This window comes from Protopterus annectens, chromosome 6.part1 (genome assembly GCF_019279795.1).
Source record: "Protopterus annectens isolate FY-2018-M chromosome 6.part1, PAN1.0, whole genome shotgun sequence".
Taxonomy (NCBI): domain Eukaryota; kingdom Metazoa; phylum Chordata; order Ceratodontiformes; family Protopteridae; genus Protopterus; species Protopterus annectens.
Window position 1 is genome coordinate 522,608,916 of NC_056738.1, and position 21,972 is coordinate 522,630,887.

The 21,972-nt window shown below is 42.5% G+C and overlaps 1 protein-coding gene across 1 annotated transcript in view; it reads right to left on the reverse strand.

Moving 5' to 3' along the window:
* Window positions 1-946: 946 nt before the first annotated feature.
* LOC122805662 (RNA-binding protein 14-like) overlaps window positions 947-21,972 on the reverse strand; it is a 180,605-nt gene continuing 159,579 nt past the window's right edge. The window contains exon 4 of the mRNA XM_044075974.1: window positions 947-3,254. Within this exon, the coding sequence (XP_043931909.1) occupies window positions 2,999-3,254 (256 nt within the window). The 3' untranslated portion in view covers window positions 947-2,998. The remainder of the gene's footprint in view (window positions 3,255-21,972) is intronic.

The following is a 21,972-nucleotide window of genomic DNA, read 5'->3' on the forward strand; positions in this document are numbered from 1 at the left end:
CAAATTAGAATATTTAGACCTGCTTCCTTCAAGTTTAGAGAAAAGTCAAAGTAATATGGCATGTGGACTATGACATAAGCAACCACTGTGATTAGCAGCTTGGGCATCAGACTTGGGCTGGCACAGGAAAGAAATGACAAGTCTTACCTCACTCACCTCTCTAAGGGAGAGTGAAGGGCATGCACTTGAAGTAATCTTGACCGCTGGTGCAGAATGGATTGCACAAAGGAGCTCACCTACAAAGAAAAAGTGGAAATTATCACAAAATTGGTGTGAACTGGCAAACATGATCCACTGCATTCCACACTACTCTCCCTGAACTGCCTGGCTACAAATTCAGCTCTTCTACGGATGGTCCTAGCGTTAAATAAAGCACAGAACCGACATACAGGGATGTCGTGGTCTGGGCCTAAAGTCACACACAGATTATGGAAGTCTCAGTGTGGTTATCTGTGTTCTACAAAGGAGACCATTCACTTTTTCGGACACCGGTTAAGTGCAAGAAAAATACCGCCAACAGGGCACTTCGCTTTAGTAGTTTTTCTTCCTCACTTTGGCAACGGCCGACCAATGCACTCGCAAACTGCTTCTGCTTCGGGCTCCACGGCAAGAAAGACTGACGGCACTGGCTGCCTCCCTTTACAGCCCTGATGTCAGTCCCATGTAACCTGCAGTCGACGCAGGAGGGATATTCTTTATTCTGGTATTCAGCCCGGCCGAAGGCTACCTAGCAGGGATAACCCCACAAGTGATGACTGCAACAGTGAAACATGAACATCTTTAGATAAATGCATGGGGTAGAGTTAAACACTAAAAATACAAATAGGGCAAACTTCAGTATTTAAGTTATGCTCCTAGCAGAAGAAATAGTTCCATTCAAAAGTTTTTTGATTTTTTTTCCCTACATCACAATTCCCAGACTCTGTCTGAATGATTAAACATCAAATTCCAAAATTAAAACTTTATTCTTCCTGCAAAAAAGAAATTTACACTCTGGAGTGAATGAAAATGTCTCTACAAAAAAAGATGCAAACATACGTTATTATTTAAACAAACATGAATGAAAGAAAATTTAATTTTCATTCCAGCTTATTTGAAGCACAACGAATGCTGGGAGCTACAGAGTTCTGTGAATGGTACAATGTTATCCATGTGTACCGACCCACACTACAAACCCATTTTAATGGAGCAGTACATGAAGAAAATGCAACCTTTGCAAAGTGACGAGTAATGTAATGCTTAGATTAAGCAATTCAAACAAAAGGCATTTCAGCAAACCAGAAGACAAAATATAAAGGATCTAAAGTGGGCGCAGCTCACATCAAGGGCTCTTGAAAGCTGGAAAGTAAGCTACAAGGCTAGAAATCAGAATACTACAATGTTTTGAAAAAAGTACCTCTTGTGTTTACCTAAAGACAAAGTTGGCTACCAAATAGTAAAAGGGAACCCCAAACAGAAGACAAGAATCCATGTTTCAACAGTGGAGACACCAGCCAAAAGCCAGTTCTCTATCCCAGTAAAACTTGCACTGGGATCAGAAATCAGAGGTAATGAAATAAGCATGCAGAAAAGACACAAAAGACTTCCACAATGGGGAATATGTGGAAACAATCATGCTCTTAGCTGCTTCTGTCCAAAATAAGAAAACAACAGGGATAACAATCTCAGACCCAAATTTATTTCTCACTGTATGCACCCCACTCAAACCATATCTGCTGATATAACCAATAACAGCAAGACAAGACACCAGGGAGCCAGCAAGAGGCTGAAAGGATTAGAGTGCAGTGTGAAACTTCGTTCACTCAGGTGCATGTTTCTAAAGAGAAAACAGGGTAAACACTGAACAGGTCAAATGGATCCAAAGTACGTGAAATACTTCCACTGCAGTGAAAAAAGGCACTACAGCCTGTCTAGCTAACAAAAGGACACAACTAATTAATGTGCCCCTTAACTAGATCAGTCATTTTACAAAAGCAGTTAACACCCCACAAACTGTTAACTTGCATGTAAATTTATAGAATTAATATCACACTGAACTGTCATGTAAAAAAATAGAATCCGTAAAACAAACTTTAGAGTAAAACCCTACTCAAACTTAAATGAGCATTTGTTGCACATCAGTTACGCAATAAATCAAAAAAGTGTAAAGATGCAGTATGCAGCTGTACAAAAGTAATAAGGAAGGTTACTTAACTTGTACTGCTCTTCATGATAAAATAAGCAAAGACAAGTCTTACCTGTACAATAAGTTGCAGGGTCACAACTGGGTCAGACAAAGGGAAGGGGGGGGGGTTAAAACTGAGCGTTTCTGTAATACTGCAGATAAATTTGAGACAAAGGAGCTCAGACTGCTACATGCTCCAACTAATGCTATCAGCTTCGATTGTTATACAGCTTGCTCCCCAAAAAATATTCATAGACTCCAGAGCATGACAAAGCATCAGGAAGGTGGAATTACCAAAAAAAAAAATCACTCCTGTAATACTCAACCTTCAACTCAAAACCAGCACTGCGCAAAAAAAAATTATTACCGGGGAGGACATGAAGAGACTATCAAAAAGAACGGAGATATCCTAACTCTGTAATGCAAAGTTAGGATCTTTATGCTACGGAACACACTACTCATTTTCTTGCAAACATAAATTTTTCCTACTATACCTAAAGTCACAGCCAGCAGACCATCGTATATCAAAAGGCTGCAACCCCCCCCCCCCACACACACACACACACACACACAAAACCTTAGAATCCAAAGAGGACAAGTGGTAGCCTCAAGTCCTCCAGCCAGATGCTGAACTACAACCAGCACCCCCTCAAAAAATGCTCAATATCAGAAACAAGTTTTTTCAGGATACTTTATGAACAGAAAAAAAAAAGTTACAGATGGCAAGTCCTAATATTTTCGTTTAAAAGGTTTATGTCCTCAACTGCAGTGTTGAAACCAAGATGATAAACTTTGATGCTTAAATCCAAGAAAGACAGATTATACATCATGACACTAATAATCAACACCTAGACGTGCTGAACTGCGCCAATCAGCGCTTAGCTGTGCTGAACTGCGGTAATCGGCGTTTGGAGAAAGGCGGTAATCAGACAAGTCATCGGCAGGACGACGGAAATCTAACTTTGACTCTGGAAGACGGCGATAATCAGTGGGATGATCCACAGTACGACGGTAAGACTCAAGTTCAGAGTAACGTCGAGTATCCGATAATTCTGGTAAACTGCGTTCAAAACTGCGTTCAAGACCATACCTAATTGAGACAAAAGCAGATTTTGTAGTAAACAAATACAACTCAGCTTTATATGCATCACACCACATCAATACAATCAAACCCCCCAAACGGTCTTCAGTGAAGTTCAACAAACAAAATGGTAGACCTGTGAAATGGCCAGACACTTCAATTTTCACACTTTTCATAACTCTCCCTCATGTAACTGTTTTAATCAGATGTGTTCAAAATTAGTAAACTATACATTTTCAGCACAGGTCAGCTGAAAACCATCAACCAGGGTAGTTCTCCGTCTACAACTGACTACACATCACACCCACGAGTACAGTCACTTACCTTGGTAAGCAAAATGAAGCATGCCTCACATAAAACAAACTAACAAATCTGATAATGCACAACCATTTCTTAACAGTGTCTCCTTACATCAAGCACATTCTTTCTTCAAACAAAACATATACCACCACTTCACAAAGCTCAGACAACATGACAAGGAAACTTTAGCAAACAGAAAACCCTCAACCTGTACGTAAAGCCCATCTGAAATAACGTCATCAAAAGTAATACAAAAATAAGCCCTAGTCAAACAGATTAGTATGTAAAAGCACTTGCCAGCAATTAAAGAAACCATGCAAGGATTTAGAAAGAACATGACCAGGCTATTAACAGGAATTTCAACAGCAACACAGTTACAGAAACATAACAAAAGCATCCTGAACTAAAGCACCGCAGACCTGAAACAACAGGTTACAGGTGCACTGCAATCATTAATCTAGCCAGAGTCCACAGCATAAATAGTAAAGCACAGCCAACTCATGCTCTAATACCAAAACATAAGCTAGTTCTAAGAAGCACTGCTGATGGAAAACATTAGCAAACACTGCATTACATACAAACACTTTACTGCCATACGAGCAAAGCATTTTACTGTAATTAAAAGCACACATCAGCAAGAGCTGAACCATCCAAGAGTGATGGCCAGTTGTTTGCTGCACACTCCTCACCACCCATGAAAAAATATTTCTACATTACTGAATTATACACATTTCATAGTTGAAGCCTACAACTCTTATGCCCCTCTTCCAGAAGTTACAAATTGAAGGCCACAAGGCTAGAATGCAGAAAAGGAGCTTCAACGGAGAGGAGGAAGAAGCAGACTCAAATAACTCATCTCTACAATGAGGTTCCACACATTTTTACATATACACACACACATTGTGTACATTAAACATATACATTTATACGCACAAAATCTACTTTAGTAGACTGAAATCCCACTTCCACAACTTTCAAAAAAACAAGATGAAAAACCCAAAACTCCAGAAGACCAACCACTCGGAACACTGACAAATCACTAAAGGTAAGTAACCACTCGTCCAACCCCACACACACAAAAGCAGAAGCAAACAAAACCCGCCCAACTAAATATACTAACTCAGATCACACTACCATGAAGGTAAGGGACAAAAGGTCAACATGCTGGCCAAGCGGTTACTTACCATAGTGTTCTGTCAATGTTCCGAGCGGTCAGTCTTCTGGGGTTACGGGTTTTTCCATCACTGCCTTTTGAAAGTCAGGTAAGTGGGAATTCGGTCTACTGAAGTAGACCCGAACACACACACAGCGCTTACCATCGAAAAGCGCTTCAGTGTATGTATAGTTTTAAAAAAATCCTCACTCAAAGACTGCACTACAGTGGGGAAAAGGGAATTTCCCCTTACCCGCACTGTAGTCAGATCTACGAAACAGGCACAGATACATATATATATATATATATATATATATATATATATATATATATGTATCTACATTATATATATACATACACACACACACACATATATATATATATATATATATATATATATATATATATACATACATACATACACACATTTACATATACAAACATGTACATTATACACACACACACTATATGTACACATTACACACACAAAGTCTTAGTGGATATCTGAGCATAAACATGCCCATGAAGGGCTACATTACAAACTCTTGAAGTGACAAAAGACAGACATCCTGGCCAGTGTGAAAGCTAGGAAGAATTAAAAATGTTGCCTTTAAAAGGGTGTACTAATTTACCCTCACTAACTGATATACCTACAAAAATAGAAATATCTGTGAAACTGAAAATGAACAAGGGTCCTACTGATGATGCCACAAAGCCCAAGTTTTAAACAAAAGAAAGAAAGGGGAAATTTTGTAAACAGACTAGAAGGATTCTGTAACTAAGAGACCATTTGCAATGGGGTAATTACAGTCCGGAGCAGAGCAGCATTAACAAGACTCACTGATTAAAGAAATAAAGCTTTAAGTACTGGAAAAAAAAAAGTTAAGCACTCACCATAACATTCCATCTGCTTTGGCCATTTTCCTTCAACTGATGGGTTTGGATCACAGTCTGATCCAACGCTGCCGATTCCATCAGATCCAAGAACTCTCGAGCTCCTCCCTTTACACATAAAACCCTGCCAACCTAAAAATACCTCCGATCGAATTTGCTTCCCATAGAAATAAAGGCACAACCTATTATATAAACTAATAAAGGCAGAAAGGATGAAGGAAGCTGGAACACAAACAAGCAACAGTTGTTCCTATACCGCTCTTAGATCCTTCCAGAAGGAAAGGATGGGAGCAGGTGGGAAGAAAGTTGAGGAAGAATGAAAATGGACGGCACAGAAAGTTATGTACTCATGACAACGTTCCATCCGATGATCTCATTTTCATTCATTCCTCAACTGATGGGACAGAGTCCTCCCGCTACTGGAACCTTGGGTGGCCCTCATAGAAGGATATAGTGGAGTACTGCAGAGCTAAAGGCTGCTCTGTTCCTAAAAAACTAATTTGTTATCAGCAATAAAGGTGCGAGAATTAGACCAAGTTGTAGCTGCACAAATGTCATCCACGGAAGCCCTTGATTTGACGGCTGAAGAAACTGCCATAGACCTTCTGGAATAAGCTCCAAAGGGCCTGGGCAAGGATAAACCCTTTTTTACCATAAAGGAAATACATTTGGTTATTCGTTTGCCCAATTAGAAGAAAAGGGGGAAAAAACTGATCAGATTTCCTGAAGACATTTGGTACTATAAAAGCAAAGAAGTTATGCACATACAAGAGGTGGAGCATATACTCTCCCTAATTTGAAATGTTAAAACAATGATTAAAAAGGTGTCACAGAAAAAACAATTGGTTAAAAAAAAAGCACAAAGAAAAATCTAGCAAAGCTAGACTTTCCACTGTATCAGAGGCAAAGAATAGTTGTGTAAAATCTTACCATAACCATAGACGTCCTTCTCTTCCACATTGCAGTATTCATTCTGCAGGCCTGCTCTATTTTCCAATCCTTCGTACCAAAGACCTTACGCAGCCATCTGGCCGCGTTAAATCTATTTTTAGAAAACCAAATCTGGAAAGCGCTGCTTGTTGGGGGGGTTGTGGTTGAGGGGGGTCTGGGATAAGGTTGTCTCAGAGATCCCCTACGTGGTCTTGGCAGTAGAAGGGCAAGATGTGGAAGTGGCCCTTCTGACGAAGGATGTTTTATTCTTGCTTTTTTTTTTTTTTTTTTTTTTTTTAAGTTCAGCAGCATTTTTGCCAAATTGAAGGTTATCCAGAGAAGCATCCATGATCTTGGCTTTAAAATCATCTGGTAGAGGTTGCAGTCTGAGCCAGGAGTATATGCGCAAGGTGGATGCAGTGGCAGCAGATGCTGCAGCAGATAGGAGTGTCTGGCTACTTGGGTGGCCAGGGACAATTGTGAAAATTTCTGATTTGGCTGGACAGTCAGGGGTGGTAGCCAACAAAGTGGAGGCCTGACGGACTAGGTCTAGGGCATACTTCACCATGTGGGTTTGGTAGTTTGTAGCCCTGAAATCTAGGGTAGAGGAGGTGTATACCTTTTCCCCCATCCTGTCCATGGTTTTGCTGTCTTTATTGGATGTCAGTAAGGAAGTAGAAGGCAATATGCCTAGACTGTCTGAAGATACTGTAGTAACAGCTGTGTCGGCTAAGGGTTTTATTAGGAACTTTGTAAAACCTATCTGGCCTCTTAGGGGCAGGAGGTTGAGAGTCTGGGTTCTTGAAAACCCAAGTGAAGGCATCCAAGGAAGCTGGGAGTACTGAAGGAATAGTTGAAGGTGAAGGGTAGTCAAGCGGTAGAAGCTCAAAGTATCTCTTCTGGGATTCAGGATGCTAAAGTATCCCGCTTGAAATACTCTCTCCACAAATGATAAGTCCTCGGGTGGGGAGTCCCCTTCAATAGACTATTCAAGTGAGTAACAGTCTATGGGAGAGGCAATCTGTGAAACATAGGAGATAGATTCCTCAGAGGAGGAGCAAGGCTGTCTGGGTCTTTCTGAGTAACTAGATGCTAAAAGCAGGGAGGAGGCAGAGGCCGGCCTAGGACTTAGTACAGGGATGCTGGTGGGAGTAGTGCCTGTAGGCCCAGGTGCCATAAAGGCCTGCATCAAGGAGGAAGTGAAGGACTCCCAGTCTGAGGCTGACGGAGGCGTCAGGCTCAATTTAGTTTTCTGCTTCCTTTCAGAAGGAGTGCGTGTTTGGGTAGGCAGGGAAACAGAGGCCTGCGCTGGTGTAGGAGAGATCTCCGGTCAAGCGACTGGTCCCCCCTCGACATCTGTTATGACCGAGGTCCGAATCAACTCCGCTGACCTGCTTTCCGTGGATACTGACACGGCCTCTTCCAGCAGAGCCATCTGAACGGAAGTAATCTGGTATCCCTTGGCCCCTAGAATGGTAGGCAGAACATGCGAAGGCAGAGCAGCAACTGGAGAAGGCCTGTAAACCTTGGCCTTCTTCCACGGTAGTTCAGCTTGTGCGACCAACTTGGAATCCATCTTAAGCGTGAGGTGTTTAAGCTTTTGGTTTTCTAAAAATAGATTTAACGTGCCCAGATGGCTGCGTAAGGTCATGGGTACGAAGGACTGGCAAATAGAGCAGACCTACAGCACGAATACTGCAACATGTGAATAGAAGGACATCATGGGATATATGTAAATAACCCTAAGGTTATCAGGTGTTTCTGCTAAATGGCAATTCTGAATGTCCATGACTTTTCCTTTTAAGTCTATTTATGGACAATTTCAGGTGAATAAAGTCAAACCCCTCTAGCTGTGGACATGCATGTTTCTTCCCTTCTTATGGCATCAGCACAGCAGAAAAACCAATTGGTTAAATAAACACAAAAATAAATCTAGCATTCAATTCAAACTTGCCACTTAGATGAAACGCCCTATATCCTTAAAGGGTGATTTGCATATATCCCATGTTGCCTGTGATACAAGGGGTTTAAGGTATCAGACAGTGGAAAGTCTAGCTTTGCTAGATTTGTCTTTATTTATTTTTTAACCAACTGTTTTTTCTGTGTGACCTTTTTAATCATCGTTTTAGTTAGTTGGAATAGTTTGTAGATACCCTAATGTTTGTGGATATCAGTTGTGTACGACAATCCTGAGTTTCCAAAAAGTCAAGGCATTCCTCTTATGCTGTGCTGATAATGCTATAAGAAGGCAGAAACATGCATGTCCACAGCTAGAGGGGTATGACTATACTGGCCTGAAATTGTCCATAAAGTGTACTTTTACCTTAGGGTTGAACAAGGAAGAGCCATCAAAAAGGCACACTTATAGGGATATGCAAAATCACAAATGCATCCAGTCAGGTCTCCTGATGGCTATGCCTGAACCCGGTGCCCGTGAGGTGCCTTCCCCTGCCTGGATGATCAACCTCATGGATGCATTTGAAAGATTTGATGGTGGCTAGTTGCGGGGAGAATTTTCATCCTCTGCAGACATGGACCCAGAAAAAATTGGCAAATTCCTTTGTCAGATCTCTGTAATATCTTAAAATGTGCCACAATTCCGCGAACTGAGGGTAAAGGTCGAAGTTTACATGAACTTCCCAAAACTGACCCAAGCCCAGAACTCTTTTAGGGTGATGGACAGAGAACTATTCTGCAAATTCCTTCTTGGTGGCTGCAGTACAACCATGGCATAAACTGGGACTCACTGCTCCAGTATGCAGAGTCCGGGGGGGGGGGGGGGGGGTTTAAAATCTTGTCTGGTCTTTTTGCTATTGACTCTACAGTATCTGATGAAAAACAAGGTCAACGTGCTCGTTTGGGGGGGTAGGGCACCCAAGTAGTAGAAGGACCATGACCAAATGCCTCCAGGAACATAGATTCCTCCTGGGAGGGGGATGTGACAGGACCAATCACCTTATCATTTTAGGAGCTCCAAGATGTCTCCAAAGGAGACTGCAAGTGGTGATCTAGGGGACCCCTCCCTCATCAAAATCTGTGTCCTCACTGAGAAGTCCTGGGGGGGGGGGGGGGGATATAGTTGCCTCTTATACATTCTCTTCTGAAGGAATTCCTCAGTGGGATGTTCTGGTTAAGTATTACATAATTATATCCTGACAGACCAACTGAATTAGTTCGGGTTAGCTGTCCCAGTGGAATGGATGGACAACGCAGGGTTGTCTGAGCAAAAGGGGGCAGGGATGACCCTTCTCCAGATGAGGAGAAATCCCTCTCCACAACTGCAATGGCAGAACGTCTAGGTGATGCAAATCAAAAGCAAGGGAGATTGTATTCCTTAAACCATCAGCTCCTACAACCCCAGAAGCACTCCAAGAGTGAATCTGACCAGAATTATTCAGCACCAAAGCCCCAAGGGGGAGACACTACTCCAAAAGCTTCTGAGTAGACTCCAACCCCCCCCCCCAAACTCAAAGTCTCCAAGCCAGTTGACTCGGGGGGGGGGGGGGGGGGGGGGATCAAGGAACAGATACAGTCTTTGGATCCGATGAAGACCCTCCTCCAAAGATCTAATATCAGAAGGCTCCGAAACAGTAAGTCAGATCCAAGGAGATACCAAGGGGGAAGTGGACAAAAGACAGCTTCACAGATCTTGTGGAATCTGAGCTGGGAGAACCCCCATCTATATGTGCACTCACAGAAACTTCATTATGCTATCCACATCAGTTCCTGAAAGATGCAAGACCTGCTGCTGTGGATGAAGGTCTGGAATGTTTTGTGGAGATCCCACCAGGAAAGAAGGAAGTCGTGAAGAAACTGGATCCAAAAGGAGTGAAAAAACTGGATCCAAAAGGAGTGAAAAAACTAGGCTTCAAAACTATTAGATCAGACTTATGCATTTTTGATGGGAGCTTCAATGATGGTGCCGAAGAACAGCAGTCAGGAAACTGTTTGTTTATAATACTTTTCCTTACGGGACATCAGACCTTTTGACAGGGGTTGAGCTCCAAGAACTGAGGAATTATAGGAAGAAGGAAGGTCTCGCAAGACTAACTTTACTCCTCCAACTGGTTAAAGCTCTGGAATTAAAATCAGAGATCGCACAATCCACGTCTAAATCAGCAGGACCTAGGCAATACACACATTCCCTGTGGACATCTGAGTTGGGAAGCTTATGCCCACATAACACTTTTTGAAGCCCACAGACTTGTCAGCCATGTTATATAACCAACAAAACTAATACAGGCTAGAAAAGCAGCACTTCAAAACACTACGGATAAAAAAAAAATTCTAAGTCAGAAGGAAGGAAGAAAACTAATAGCGGTAATCATCTCTCATACCTATTCCCAATCCATACTAATATTGAAATTAAGCAGCGACATACACCCCAATTCAGGCCCCCAATCTCAAGCACATACACCTAACACCCTTTCTAGACACTAATACCCAACATAGCAACTCTGATGTACTATTATTAAACATGGACCTGACAAGCCTACCAAGCAAAACTCATGAATTTTGTGCAACTTTATCCAATTAATCCCAGACAGCAATCCTAACAGAAACATAGCCAAAACCCCCACATTCAAGATAAACAAATCCTTACCCACAGTTACAATATCCACAGACTAGAGAGGACCCATAAAACGTGGTGATGGCATTTCAATATTACACTAGGACAATCTCAAACTTCAAAAACTTGATAACAATCCCCCTGATCTAGCTAATTTAGCAACATCTCCCAACTTCCTATAAACCATAATAAAACACACTAATAGCCATTTACATCCCCACAAAGCAACAAACTAGCTATTACTGCGGACTTCCTTTGCTGGCGTGCACTGACATTTAGCCTGGAAACTATAATGGGGAATTTCAATATACACTGGGCTACATATGCTCCTTTGATAATCCCTCAAACTATTAGTCGACAAACCATGGAGGTTTATACAAACTTCTAAGTGCGACAAACATAGCAAAAAGCAGTCAGTCCTAGAATTGACCCTAAATAATAAAAATTCCCTCGGTTACCAGTCAGGCTGTCTTCCAGACGGCCTGTGTGATCAACTGCCCACCTAAGACACCGCACATGCCTCCAAGAAACACCCACTACAAACATATCCGCAGCAAAAGAAACTTCAGTCTTTCAAAACTCTCTTGCCAATGTGATTAGTCCCCACTAAAACACCTCCATCTAGACTTAGTAGTTCAGTATTTCAATAAAATATTCCTCACTATCTTAAACAGTCTAGCACCCCTTAGGAAAACTCTTGTAAAATCTAAACCTATACCATGACTCAGTACTGAAACAAAAATGAGACAGAGCATGGCACCTATACCAGGGGACCAAAAATCAAACATCCCTTCCCACCTACTGTCAATTATGTAAATCTAGCAAAAAAAAAAAACAAAACAGGATAAAAAAAAATACTATTCAGCAATACAAAAAAAGCACCAAAATAACCCCCAGATATTCTGGGGAGCCATCAACTAACTGGTACAACCCAGGCAATCCACTACCCCAAGCTCCAGCCACAGCTCCATCAATAGTACAGCCTCACAATTTAACACTTCATAATCATCTCCATACTATCACTTATTACCACCACCAATATCCCTATATCTATCTTAACATATCTGGAAGATAGCCTCAAGTCCTTCTCCATTAATTCCAATACAAACGTCTACAATAAAACCCCCTACCCAAACAAACCTTCCCTCGCCACTGACCAACCCCCAAATAAATGTCTTAAACTAGCTGCAGACATCTCCTACCATATAGCTATCCTAATCAAATCTGACTATAAACAGAAAAATATATCCCTAAACTCTGCAAATCTCTTACATAATCCCACTGCAAAAAGGTAACACAGAGTTCACTAATTACAGACCAGTTGCTATTCTCTCAACCATAGCAAAGACTATGGAAAATACATACACTCTCAACTACTTGCCCATCTCTATATAAAAAAAAAAAAAAAAAAAAAAAAACTCTTTTCCATGTCACAACATGGTTTTCAACCATAGTACAACAGCAGCTCTAGTTAGTTTTATCAACTCAGTTAACCAGCACAGAAACAATGGCCTATTTCATATGTAGTCCATTTTTCTTGATGTGTCCAAGGCCTTAGAAACAGTTTCACACCAAAAACTATCAATGGGCTAGCCTTCTTAAACTTTTCCCAGTCTTCGCTTTCCTGCCTTGCCAGCTAACTGACCGTCAACAGCCAGTTAAATGGCAAAATTAAGTTTCAACTCTTATTTGCATCCTTGGGTATACCCTCAAGGTTCAATCCTTGGCACATTCCTTTTTACCAACTCTGTACAGCCACTCCACATACAACCATTATTCAATATGCTAATGATTCCTCACTTATGCTCAGCTGCCTCCCTTCCTGAGCTCATGCAAAAAGCCCAACAATCCTTCCTGGATACTGAATACCTTTCATACTGTCAACTTATTCACAACCCTATAGCAAAACAGGACCACTACCCCCACCCCACTTTACTATCTACTTTCGCTCCTTGGGTTCACGATAGACTACCTTAAATTTGACAAACACCCTGCATTAATCCACTAAGTTAGGCTCATAACACAGAATCAAGTCCTTCCTAACAGATAACACCAAACACTCCGTATCCAGAAATTTCCTACTCTTCACCCTTACACGCCTCACCAGTATTTACAAACCTAAGAAAATGTGACAAACTGAAGTCCTGCTACAATAAACTAGCAGGACATGTCCTAACTACTCATTTAGATCACACCACTGCTCAACATTACACCAGCTTAAATGGCTGGAGCTGCCTAATCTGACCCTTAACCAGCTAGCCCCAGCACACCCCACCCTCCACCAGCCAATTTTCCATCTCTAAGTAACTCAGGTCAACCCCACACCAACTGCAGACCACCAAGATCCTCCCAGAAACTCCTAAGAAAAGTAACCAAAACCAGTAACCATGGTGACTCCCTACACACTAACAAAATATCAAAATCTTGGAATTCTATGCCTCAGAATATACTCAACACAATCAACTCATCCAAACTTAAAATACTATTTAGACAACACAAATTCCTGGCTTTGTTCTGGCACTAAGACAAGCTAAACTCTCTCCCTTTTAATTGCTCTAAAACATTTCTCTGCTACCACAATACCTCCACATTTTCCTTTTTCATATCTCTGCTCTTACTAGTCAACCTTTATACATACAGATTTTCTCTTCCACTTCTGTTTTTGTACTACCTTTGTAAAACTACCTCCGCTTATGTCATAACTTGTCAAAATGATAACTTCTGTAGCATGAACAATGCATTATCTTCGTATCACTGTTACTTTTGTATGCAATGGACTTTAAAATGTGTTGACAAATCATTACCACTGTTGTCGTTTGTCTTTCGGCTTTCCCAGTTAGAGGTCACCACAGCGGAACTAATCATTTCCACTGTAATAATTGTTAATTTTTTTTCATAAAGCTGTGGATCTTTTCTCCCTGGTCCTCTACAGAAAATGGGCCAACAACCCAGTCAGACTTCCCCAGGAAAGAAATATAAAAAAGCAAAAACAGAAGTCCTTAAAAGATAAACAAAAGAAGAGTACCAACGATGGTACTTTAAAAGGTACTGAAAAACGGTAGTTAAAGAGAGCAGAAAAACAAGCTTAAAAGACTATGGGGGATAAGAATATACAAAAGGCTAAAAACTAGAACTCACAAAAAAAAAAAAAGGCTACAGAAACTCCAAAAACTGGAGAGCAGTGTGGATCCATGTCTGAAGCAGATGGCAGCAAACGAGACCAGAGGTATATTAGGTTGGTGGGGCATTACATGTAAAGGGACGGAGCTAGAGAATTCATAAATGCAAAGGTCTAGTAAAGAAACAGAATCAGATTAGAGTCTCTGATCCAAACCATCAGATGAGGAGAGACCACAAGAGAACAATCAGAATTAAGTTTGCCATGATCCAATCCAACGCCAGTTGGAATGCCATGAGATTATGGGAAGCAAAAAAGAAACCTGCAGGCCATGAAAATACTTCTTTGCGCTGTCCATTGGGCAGTGAAATCAGGAAGTAAAGGACATTTGCACTGGTAGGTGAAGCAAAAATACGGTCATCTTTAAGTAATTAAGCATACTATTAAGTAGACTACAGGAAAGCTTCAAACATTTGGGAAGCAAAAGACACTAATTCAACCTGCTCATAAAGTGATCTGGACTGAATGTTGATATCAGGAATTTTAAAGACCAGACACCCACTGGCACAGTCTCCCTACAGAGGGCACAGCTATGCTCCTAGCCTGAACACTATATCCACAGTTTTCATACCTACCATTTTGTTAATGTGACCAGACCCCCCGCCAAGGTTTCCTGAAGGCCTGCAGAGTAAGCTGAACCACTCATCTAATATGAATCCCTACGAAGGCAAGAATCATTCAGAGTGCAGATGCCCTGGCTAATTTGCCCTTTGCACTTGTCTGCTGCCAGTTCTAAAGAAAACAAAGGATGTCACCAACAGTGAAAGGCTGACTTCTCAGAATAAGCTAATCATGGCACAAATGATATGCAAGTCTCAGAAATAAGGGTAGTCACATACCTGTGAACAGAGACAACTGATCACTGACCGCTAAAAGACTCACATGTGGAATTAGTGAAGTAGCAGTACAAAATGGAGGTCATCATTAAGCCCAGGGCAAGCAAGAAAGAATAGCTATGTAAAATCTTACCATAACCATAGATGTCCTTCTCTTCCATGTTGCAGTACTCATAACCTTTGTGGTTAGCCTCTGCCTAGTGACCCGAATGCTGGCCAGTGTACAAAAGCTATAGTCACTGCAAGGTGCATGCGATGTCTTAACGTTGGCTGTAAGAAGCATGGGCCATAAAAGTAAAGTCTGCACATACCTTCCTCAGAACTGAGTGCCTCAGTCAGACCCCAGTCCCATGACAGCTGCACCAGTCCTTAATCAACCAGCAAGCCCTTTTTATGGGGTAGAATATTACAACACGGAAAAGAAGGGAAATCTACAGTTATGGTAAGATTTTGCACAACTATTCTATGTTCTACTAGTCTCATGTTGCAGTATTAATAACCTTTAGGTGACTACCATAGCTCAAAGGGAAAGAGCTATGTGGTCTGGAACTTTTTTCAAAAATCCATGCAGGAACATCCCCTGCAGGAGATAGAGAAAGCGTCTGTTGCTCTTAAGAGGCTGGGAGTCCTGGTACAGAACTGTGGAAGTTGTCTGTTCAAAGGGGAGGCAAACTGGTCTGTGGCATACCCCACATGTGGACTATATCCAGAAACACATCCCTGTGTAACATCCATTTCTGTGATTGTGACATGATCTGCTCAGGATGCCTGTCTGCATGTTCCAAGCAGAGTGGGTACAGACAGCCAAAAGAGTTACTCCATACTGGACTGCCAATTACCAGGCCTAGAGTGCAAGTCTGCATAGCAAGTATGCTCTTGCTCCCCTGTTTGTTCATATACCAAAGAACAGTAGTAGCGTCCATGAACTACTTCAGAGGTCCTTGCGTCAGAACATGTTGGAAGGCCCTCAGAGCAAAGATGAGAACCCTCGTCTCTCTGATGTTGATGTGCTCCATCTTGGAGGGAGCTGTCCCATGTGCCTTGCACCTTCAAGCTGTCCACAGCCCCTCCCCAACCTAGGTCTGAAGCATCTGTGTACAGACTGGAGCTAGGGGTTGCAAAGGAAGTCCTGGATTCAGAGAGACTTGATCACCCACCAAAGGATTAGGCAAGGCAGGAAGGGAATGGTGTTGTCCAAAGGGTGGGAGCGTTGGGTCCATGTGGACCTCAGACAACACTAAAGTTCTCATGTGGAGTCTTGCCAGTGGAAAGATGGGGATTCGCGGCAAGAAAGACACCAGAAAATGGCGTCTGCTACATCTTTTATACCCCCGGCGCACTGACATCAGGAAAGAGGCAACAGCAACCGACGCCAGACCAGGACTTTGGAATTCAAGCCGACTGCGGGTAGCCTGCCAGCAGGATAACCAAAGTGTAATGACTGCAACAGTGAAACACGATGAACATCACTAAAGTTCTCATATGGAGTCTTGCCAGTGGAAAGATGAGGATTGTGGAAGCCATATATCCTAAGAGTCTGAGGTACTCTCTTGCTGTCACTGCTGTGGCGCGGATGACGAAAGTACAGTTGTGTACACTTACCATAAATGTAGATGTTCGAATGTATTCACTGTTGCAGTCATTACATTTGGGTTATCTGCTTACAGTAGCCCTCGTCGGCCTGACTGAATAGTCTTGGGTCCAGCTTCAGTTGCCGTCCCTTCAATGACGTCAGGTTGTCAGGGGTATAAAACATGCAGCAGACGCCATTACATCAGTTTTCTTGCCCCAGATGTCAGGTGCCCCTAATGGGAAGCAATTAAATCTATAAATACAAGGATATACGCGAATAAACCAAAAAGCTTTTAGAGCATAGTAAGTGAGAGTAGAGGTATAGCAAAAAGAAGAAAGCGGGCTGGAGGGAGGGTAACCAGGACTGCAACAGTGAATACACTCTAACATCTACATTTATGGTAAGTGTACACAACTGTACTATGTTCGTGTTTCACTATTGCAGTCATTACATTCGGGTAGATTTCCAAAGCTAAGGTTGGGAGGAGGAATTTAAATAGAATGAGGACCAGCTATAAGGCCCTGCAAGACGGCAGGAGCAAAACCAGATAAGAAAATTGGCAAATGATGATGCTTCTTTAAAGTATGTAAAGAACTCCAGGTAGCAGCTTCTAGGATGTCCCTAGTAGGGAAGCCCCTAAGAAAGGCTGCAGAGGTAGATGCAGCCCTGGTTGAATGGGGTCTGATGCCCTGTGGATAGGTTTTTCACGGTGCTCATAGCAGAAATGAATGCAGTGGCCTATCCATTTTGAAATGGTTTGTTTTGAAATAGCTTTCCACTCTGTCCCTGCAGCAAATGCCACCAGCAGTTCAGATTTCCTTAGAAGTTTAGCCCTGTCGAAGTAGAATCTAAGCTGTCTGTGCACATCTAGAGTGCAGTATCCGTTCCCCTTTGTTCTGTGGGTTAGGAAAGAAGGTAGGCAAATAAATGGACTGATTTACAGCCACACAGGATTACCACCTTGGGCATGAAGGAGGGACTGATGAGGGACACCTTGTCCGCATGAAAGATGATGAAAGGTTCCACTGCCATAAGGGCCTGTAATTCAGATACCCTTCTAGCAAAAGTGATTGCTAAAAGGAAAGCGGTTTTCCAGGAAAGAAATTTTAAATCTGCAGTAGCAGCTGGCTCGAAAAAAGAGAGTGAGTTTTTCTAAGACAGAGAGAAGATCCCAGGCTGGAGTTGGAGCTCTCCTGGGTGGCCTTAAATTTTTGGCCCTTTTGAGGAAAGTACAGTTGTGTACACCTACCATAAATGTAGATGTTAGAGTGTCTTCACTGTTGCAGTCAAGTACACTGTAGGTGTACATCCAAGGAATGCAAGATCCTTTCTCCTTTATTTTGAGGAGTGGGGAAAAAAGTTGGCAAGTGGATAGTTTGATTTAAAGCCACTTTGGAAACCACCTTAGGCATGAAGGTAGGATTAGTCCTTAGACGCCCTGTCTTGTTGAAAAATAATATAAGGTTCCACAGCCATAAGAGCTTGTAACTCTGAAACTCTCCTGGCAGAGGTTAGGGCTAACAGGATAGCTGTCTTCCAAGATAAAAACTTGATGTCGGAAGAGGCAGCAGGCTCAAAAGGAGGCAAGGTTAGTTTTTTTCCAAAACATAGTTGAGATCCCAACCAGGAATGGGAGGAGATCTAGGAGGTCTTAAATTCTTAGCTCCTCTGAGAAACTGTCTCATGAGCTGGTGGGAAAAGATTGGAGGGTCTGTATTATAATGAGCAGAAATAGCAAGAGGCATGTATCTTAATGGAAGAGAAAGAGAGGCCCTTATTGTAAGAGATCTGTCAAGTAAAATAAAATTAAAGGAATGTTCGGAAGAAGAGGATCAGAATCCTGAGCCTGCATCCAGGTACAAAATCTTTTCCATTTTCCTGCATAAGATTTTCTAGTGCTAGGATGTCTGACTTCTAAAATGACATCAATAACCTGCTTGGGTAGGAAAGAAGAAATCAAAGGCCCTGGATTAACCAGGCCGCCAGGCTGAGTTGGGTACCAAAACTGTCGAGGCCAATTTGGGGCCAGCAAGATCATCATCTTTGGCTTGTCCTGTTTTATCTTTAATAATACCCGTGGAAGAAGAGGAAGAGGCAGAAAGGCATATCCCGAGAGGTTCCTCCAACTGAATGATAGGGCATCCACTTTCCAAGCTTCTTTGTGGAAAGTCCTGGTGCAAAAATTCTGTAGTTGATGATTGAGATGGGATGCAAAGAGGTCTATGTGAGGACATCCCCAGACTGCTGTTATCATCCTGAATATTTCAGTGTCCAGCATCCACTTGTGTGGCTCCGAAAGGTTTCTGCTCAGACTTTCTTGCCAGGAAGTTTTGCTTCCCTGGTAGAAACTGAGCTTGTAGGTCCAGATTGCAAGCTAGAGCTGTGTTCCATAGATCCATGGCTAGTCTGCAAAGGGGGTAGGAATGAGATCCCCCCTGCTTGTTTATGTACCACATAACTGTGGTGTTGTCTGTCCGTATTAGTAGTTGTCCTGGTTGTAGAAGATTCCTGAAGTCCATTAGAGCTTTCTGAACGGCTAACATTTCCTTTAAATTGATATGCAGGAGCTTCTGATCCTTTGTCCAAACGCCCTGCAGACAGTTGCCCTGAAAATGGGCTCCCGAGGCATAATCAAAGGCGTCCGTTGTTAGAATTTGAGTGGCAGGAGGCAGACAGAAGGGCTTCCCTTTGTTTAGAGTACATGCCCTGGACCACCAAAGAAATTCCTTTTGAAGGCAAGGAAGGACGGAGATCAGTATGTCTAAACTGTGGCAATGCTGAGACCATACACATTTTAGGTACCACTGTATTTTCCTCAAGTGCAGTCTTGCATATGGTACGAGAAGGATGCAGGAGGCCATGTAACCCAAAGCCTGCAGGAATCTCCTTGCAGATAGCCGAGTTAAAGTTGCCAAGGTTTTGAAAGTTGAAGCCAGCTGTAATTGTTTTTCGGATGTCAGAAATGCCATCTGGGTTGTGGTGTTTAGAAGAGCACCCAGAAAAGTTCTGTTGTGAGGGTGTCAAATTTGACTATGTCTACAGAGAATCCCAGGAACTTGAGGAGGTTCTGTACAAACTCTAGATGCTGGAGTAAGACATCCTTGCTGTCTGCCTGAATTAGACAATCGTCCAGATAAGGGTAAATTTGAATTCCCTTGAGTCTGCAGTAAGCTACTACTGGAGCCAGGCATTTGGTGAAGACCCTGGGTGCAGTAGACAATCCAAAGGGTAGCGCAGAGAATTGAAAGTGCCTCGATCCAGCCTTGAACCCGAGGTATTTTCTGCATTCCTGCCTGATGGGAATGTGTAAATATGCCTCCTTTAAATCCAAAGTTACCATCCATGCATCTTTGGATAGCATTGGAAGTAGCTGTTGTAGAGTAAGCATCTTGAATTTTGGAATCTCTAGAAAGGTGTTCAAGACTGACAGATCCAGAATGGGTCTCCATGAGTTTTGCTTCCTGGGGACTAGAAAGAGCCTCGAGTAAAAACCTTGTCCCATCTCTGAAAGTGGAACCAGTTCTATGGCTTTCATAGCCAAAAGAGCTACCACCTGGTTTAAAGCCTCTGTCCATTGATATTTTGGAAGGTCTGGCCATCCGCTTGGCCTTGGCAGGGTATGAAAATGGAATTTGTAACCTCTTAAAACCACATCCAGAACCCACTTGTCTTGGGTTATAGGAGTCCAATTTTGATAAAAGAGAGTTTTCCTCCGAGAGGGGCTTCCAGGCAAGAAGTTCCTGCAGCCCAGCAGAGGGAGTCATTGAGTTTGTTTCCTGTGAGTTTGTGACCTATTCTCTCCTCCACTAGGGGTGGAAGCAGTCCACTGTCTTGGTCTATAAGAAGCTTGTGTTTGAGGCCTCCCTCTGGAGAGTCTATAACTACCCCCTCTGAGGCCTGTCTGAAGTGGGAAAGGACCAATTTTTAGAAGGCCAATTCCTGCTAAATCTTGGTGGCTGTACTTGTAATAAATCTTTAACTGTTTGCATGGATTTCGCCTTATCCTCCATCTTTTTAATCACCTCTTCAGCTTTTGATCCAAACAAAACATTATGCTGAACAGGAGCATCCAATAATTTAGCTTTTACTTGTTCTGGCAAATTTTGTTCCTTTAGCCATGCATGTCTTCTAATGACTGTGCCGGAGGCAGCAGCCCTACAAGAAGCCTCCAAGACATCAAATCCACAGTGTAAACCATGCTTCCCAACTTTTTCAGTGGCATGCAATAAGTCATGTAATTCCCTATCTGCACGGGCAGAAATGGAAGTAAGCTTTTGTTTTAAAACGGACAAGAGAAATTGCTGGTAGTTCAGCATATGAAACAGAGTTTAAAGTCCTAATGGACAAAGTAGCAGAAGTGTACACTTTTTTGCCCCATCTTTCTAAACATCTAGAATCCTTTTCAGTGGGAATGGGATTTTTGGCAGAAGCGGCCTTAACTCCGTTAGGACCCTGAGAAATGGTTTCAGGGTCAGCACAAGGGTTCTTGTATAAAAACTGGTGGGAATCAGAAACCCTGTAATATCTATCAGGCTTAACAGGAGCAGGAGGAAAAGAATCAGGGGTTAAGTTAGCCTCGAAAAAGCATCATCCACAATATCCAAAACAGGAGGAATAGCCAGGGGGTCTATGTTGGGGAAAATCCCTTAGTCTTTTCTTAGATTCCGAATACTCCTGTCCTTCCCAATGGAACTGTTCCCTCATTTCATGCAAAGTTCCCCCAAAAGAGAAATCCTCAGGGGGAGAAGCTGAAGGAAGGGATTCCTCAGCATCAGAATCCTCATAAGGAGGGAAAGAATATTCCTGGTCAGAAGAAACTGAAGAAACAGAAGCCTGATCACAGGAATCATAATAAACATCCTGCCTTGGCCTTTTATCTGGAGGGGGATGTGAACCGCTAATCATAGTAAGTAAATCCTCCGCCATCTTAAGTAACTGTTTCTGTGACTTGGAAGCCAGTTCAGAAGAGACCTGTGTTGCAGTCTTTGATTTAGGAGTCTTTGCCTTTGTCTTTGCCTTTATTAGAAGCTGAGTAGGCCTGAAAACCCCTTCGGAAGCCGGTACCTGCACAGCGGCTCCGGACCCATCCCAAGGAGCAGTGTCCGAAGGTCCTGCAATAGAAATATTTAAAGGCCTGGTTGGCTCCTCATGAGAGTCCGTTTCGGCCATCGGTTCTGAAATGGCCGACGACAGGGGCTGCAAAAGCGCCTCACTGACTACGGCCGAACCTGAAGCTGGCTCCGCTTGTGCGCTATCATCAGATTTGGACCTCTGAGGCCTGTCTTTATCCTTG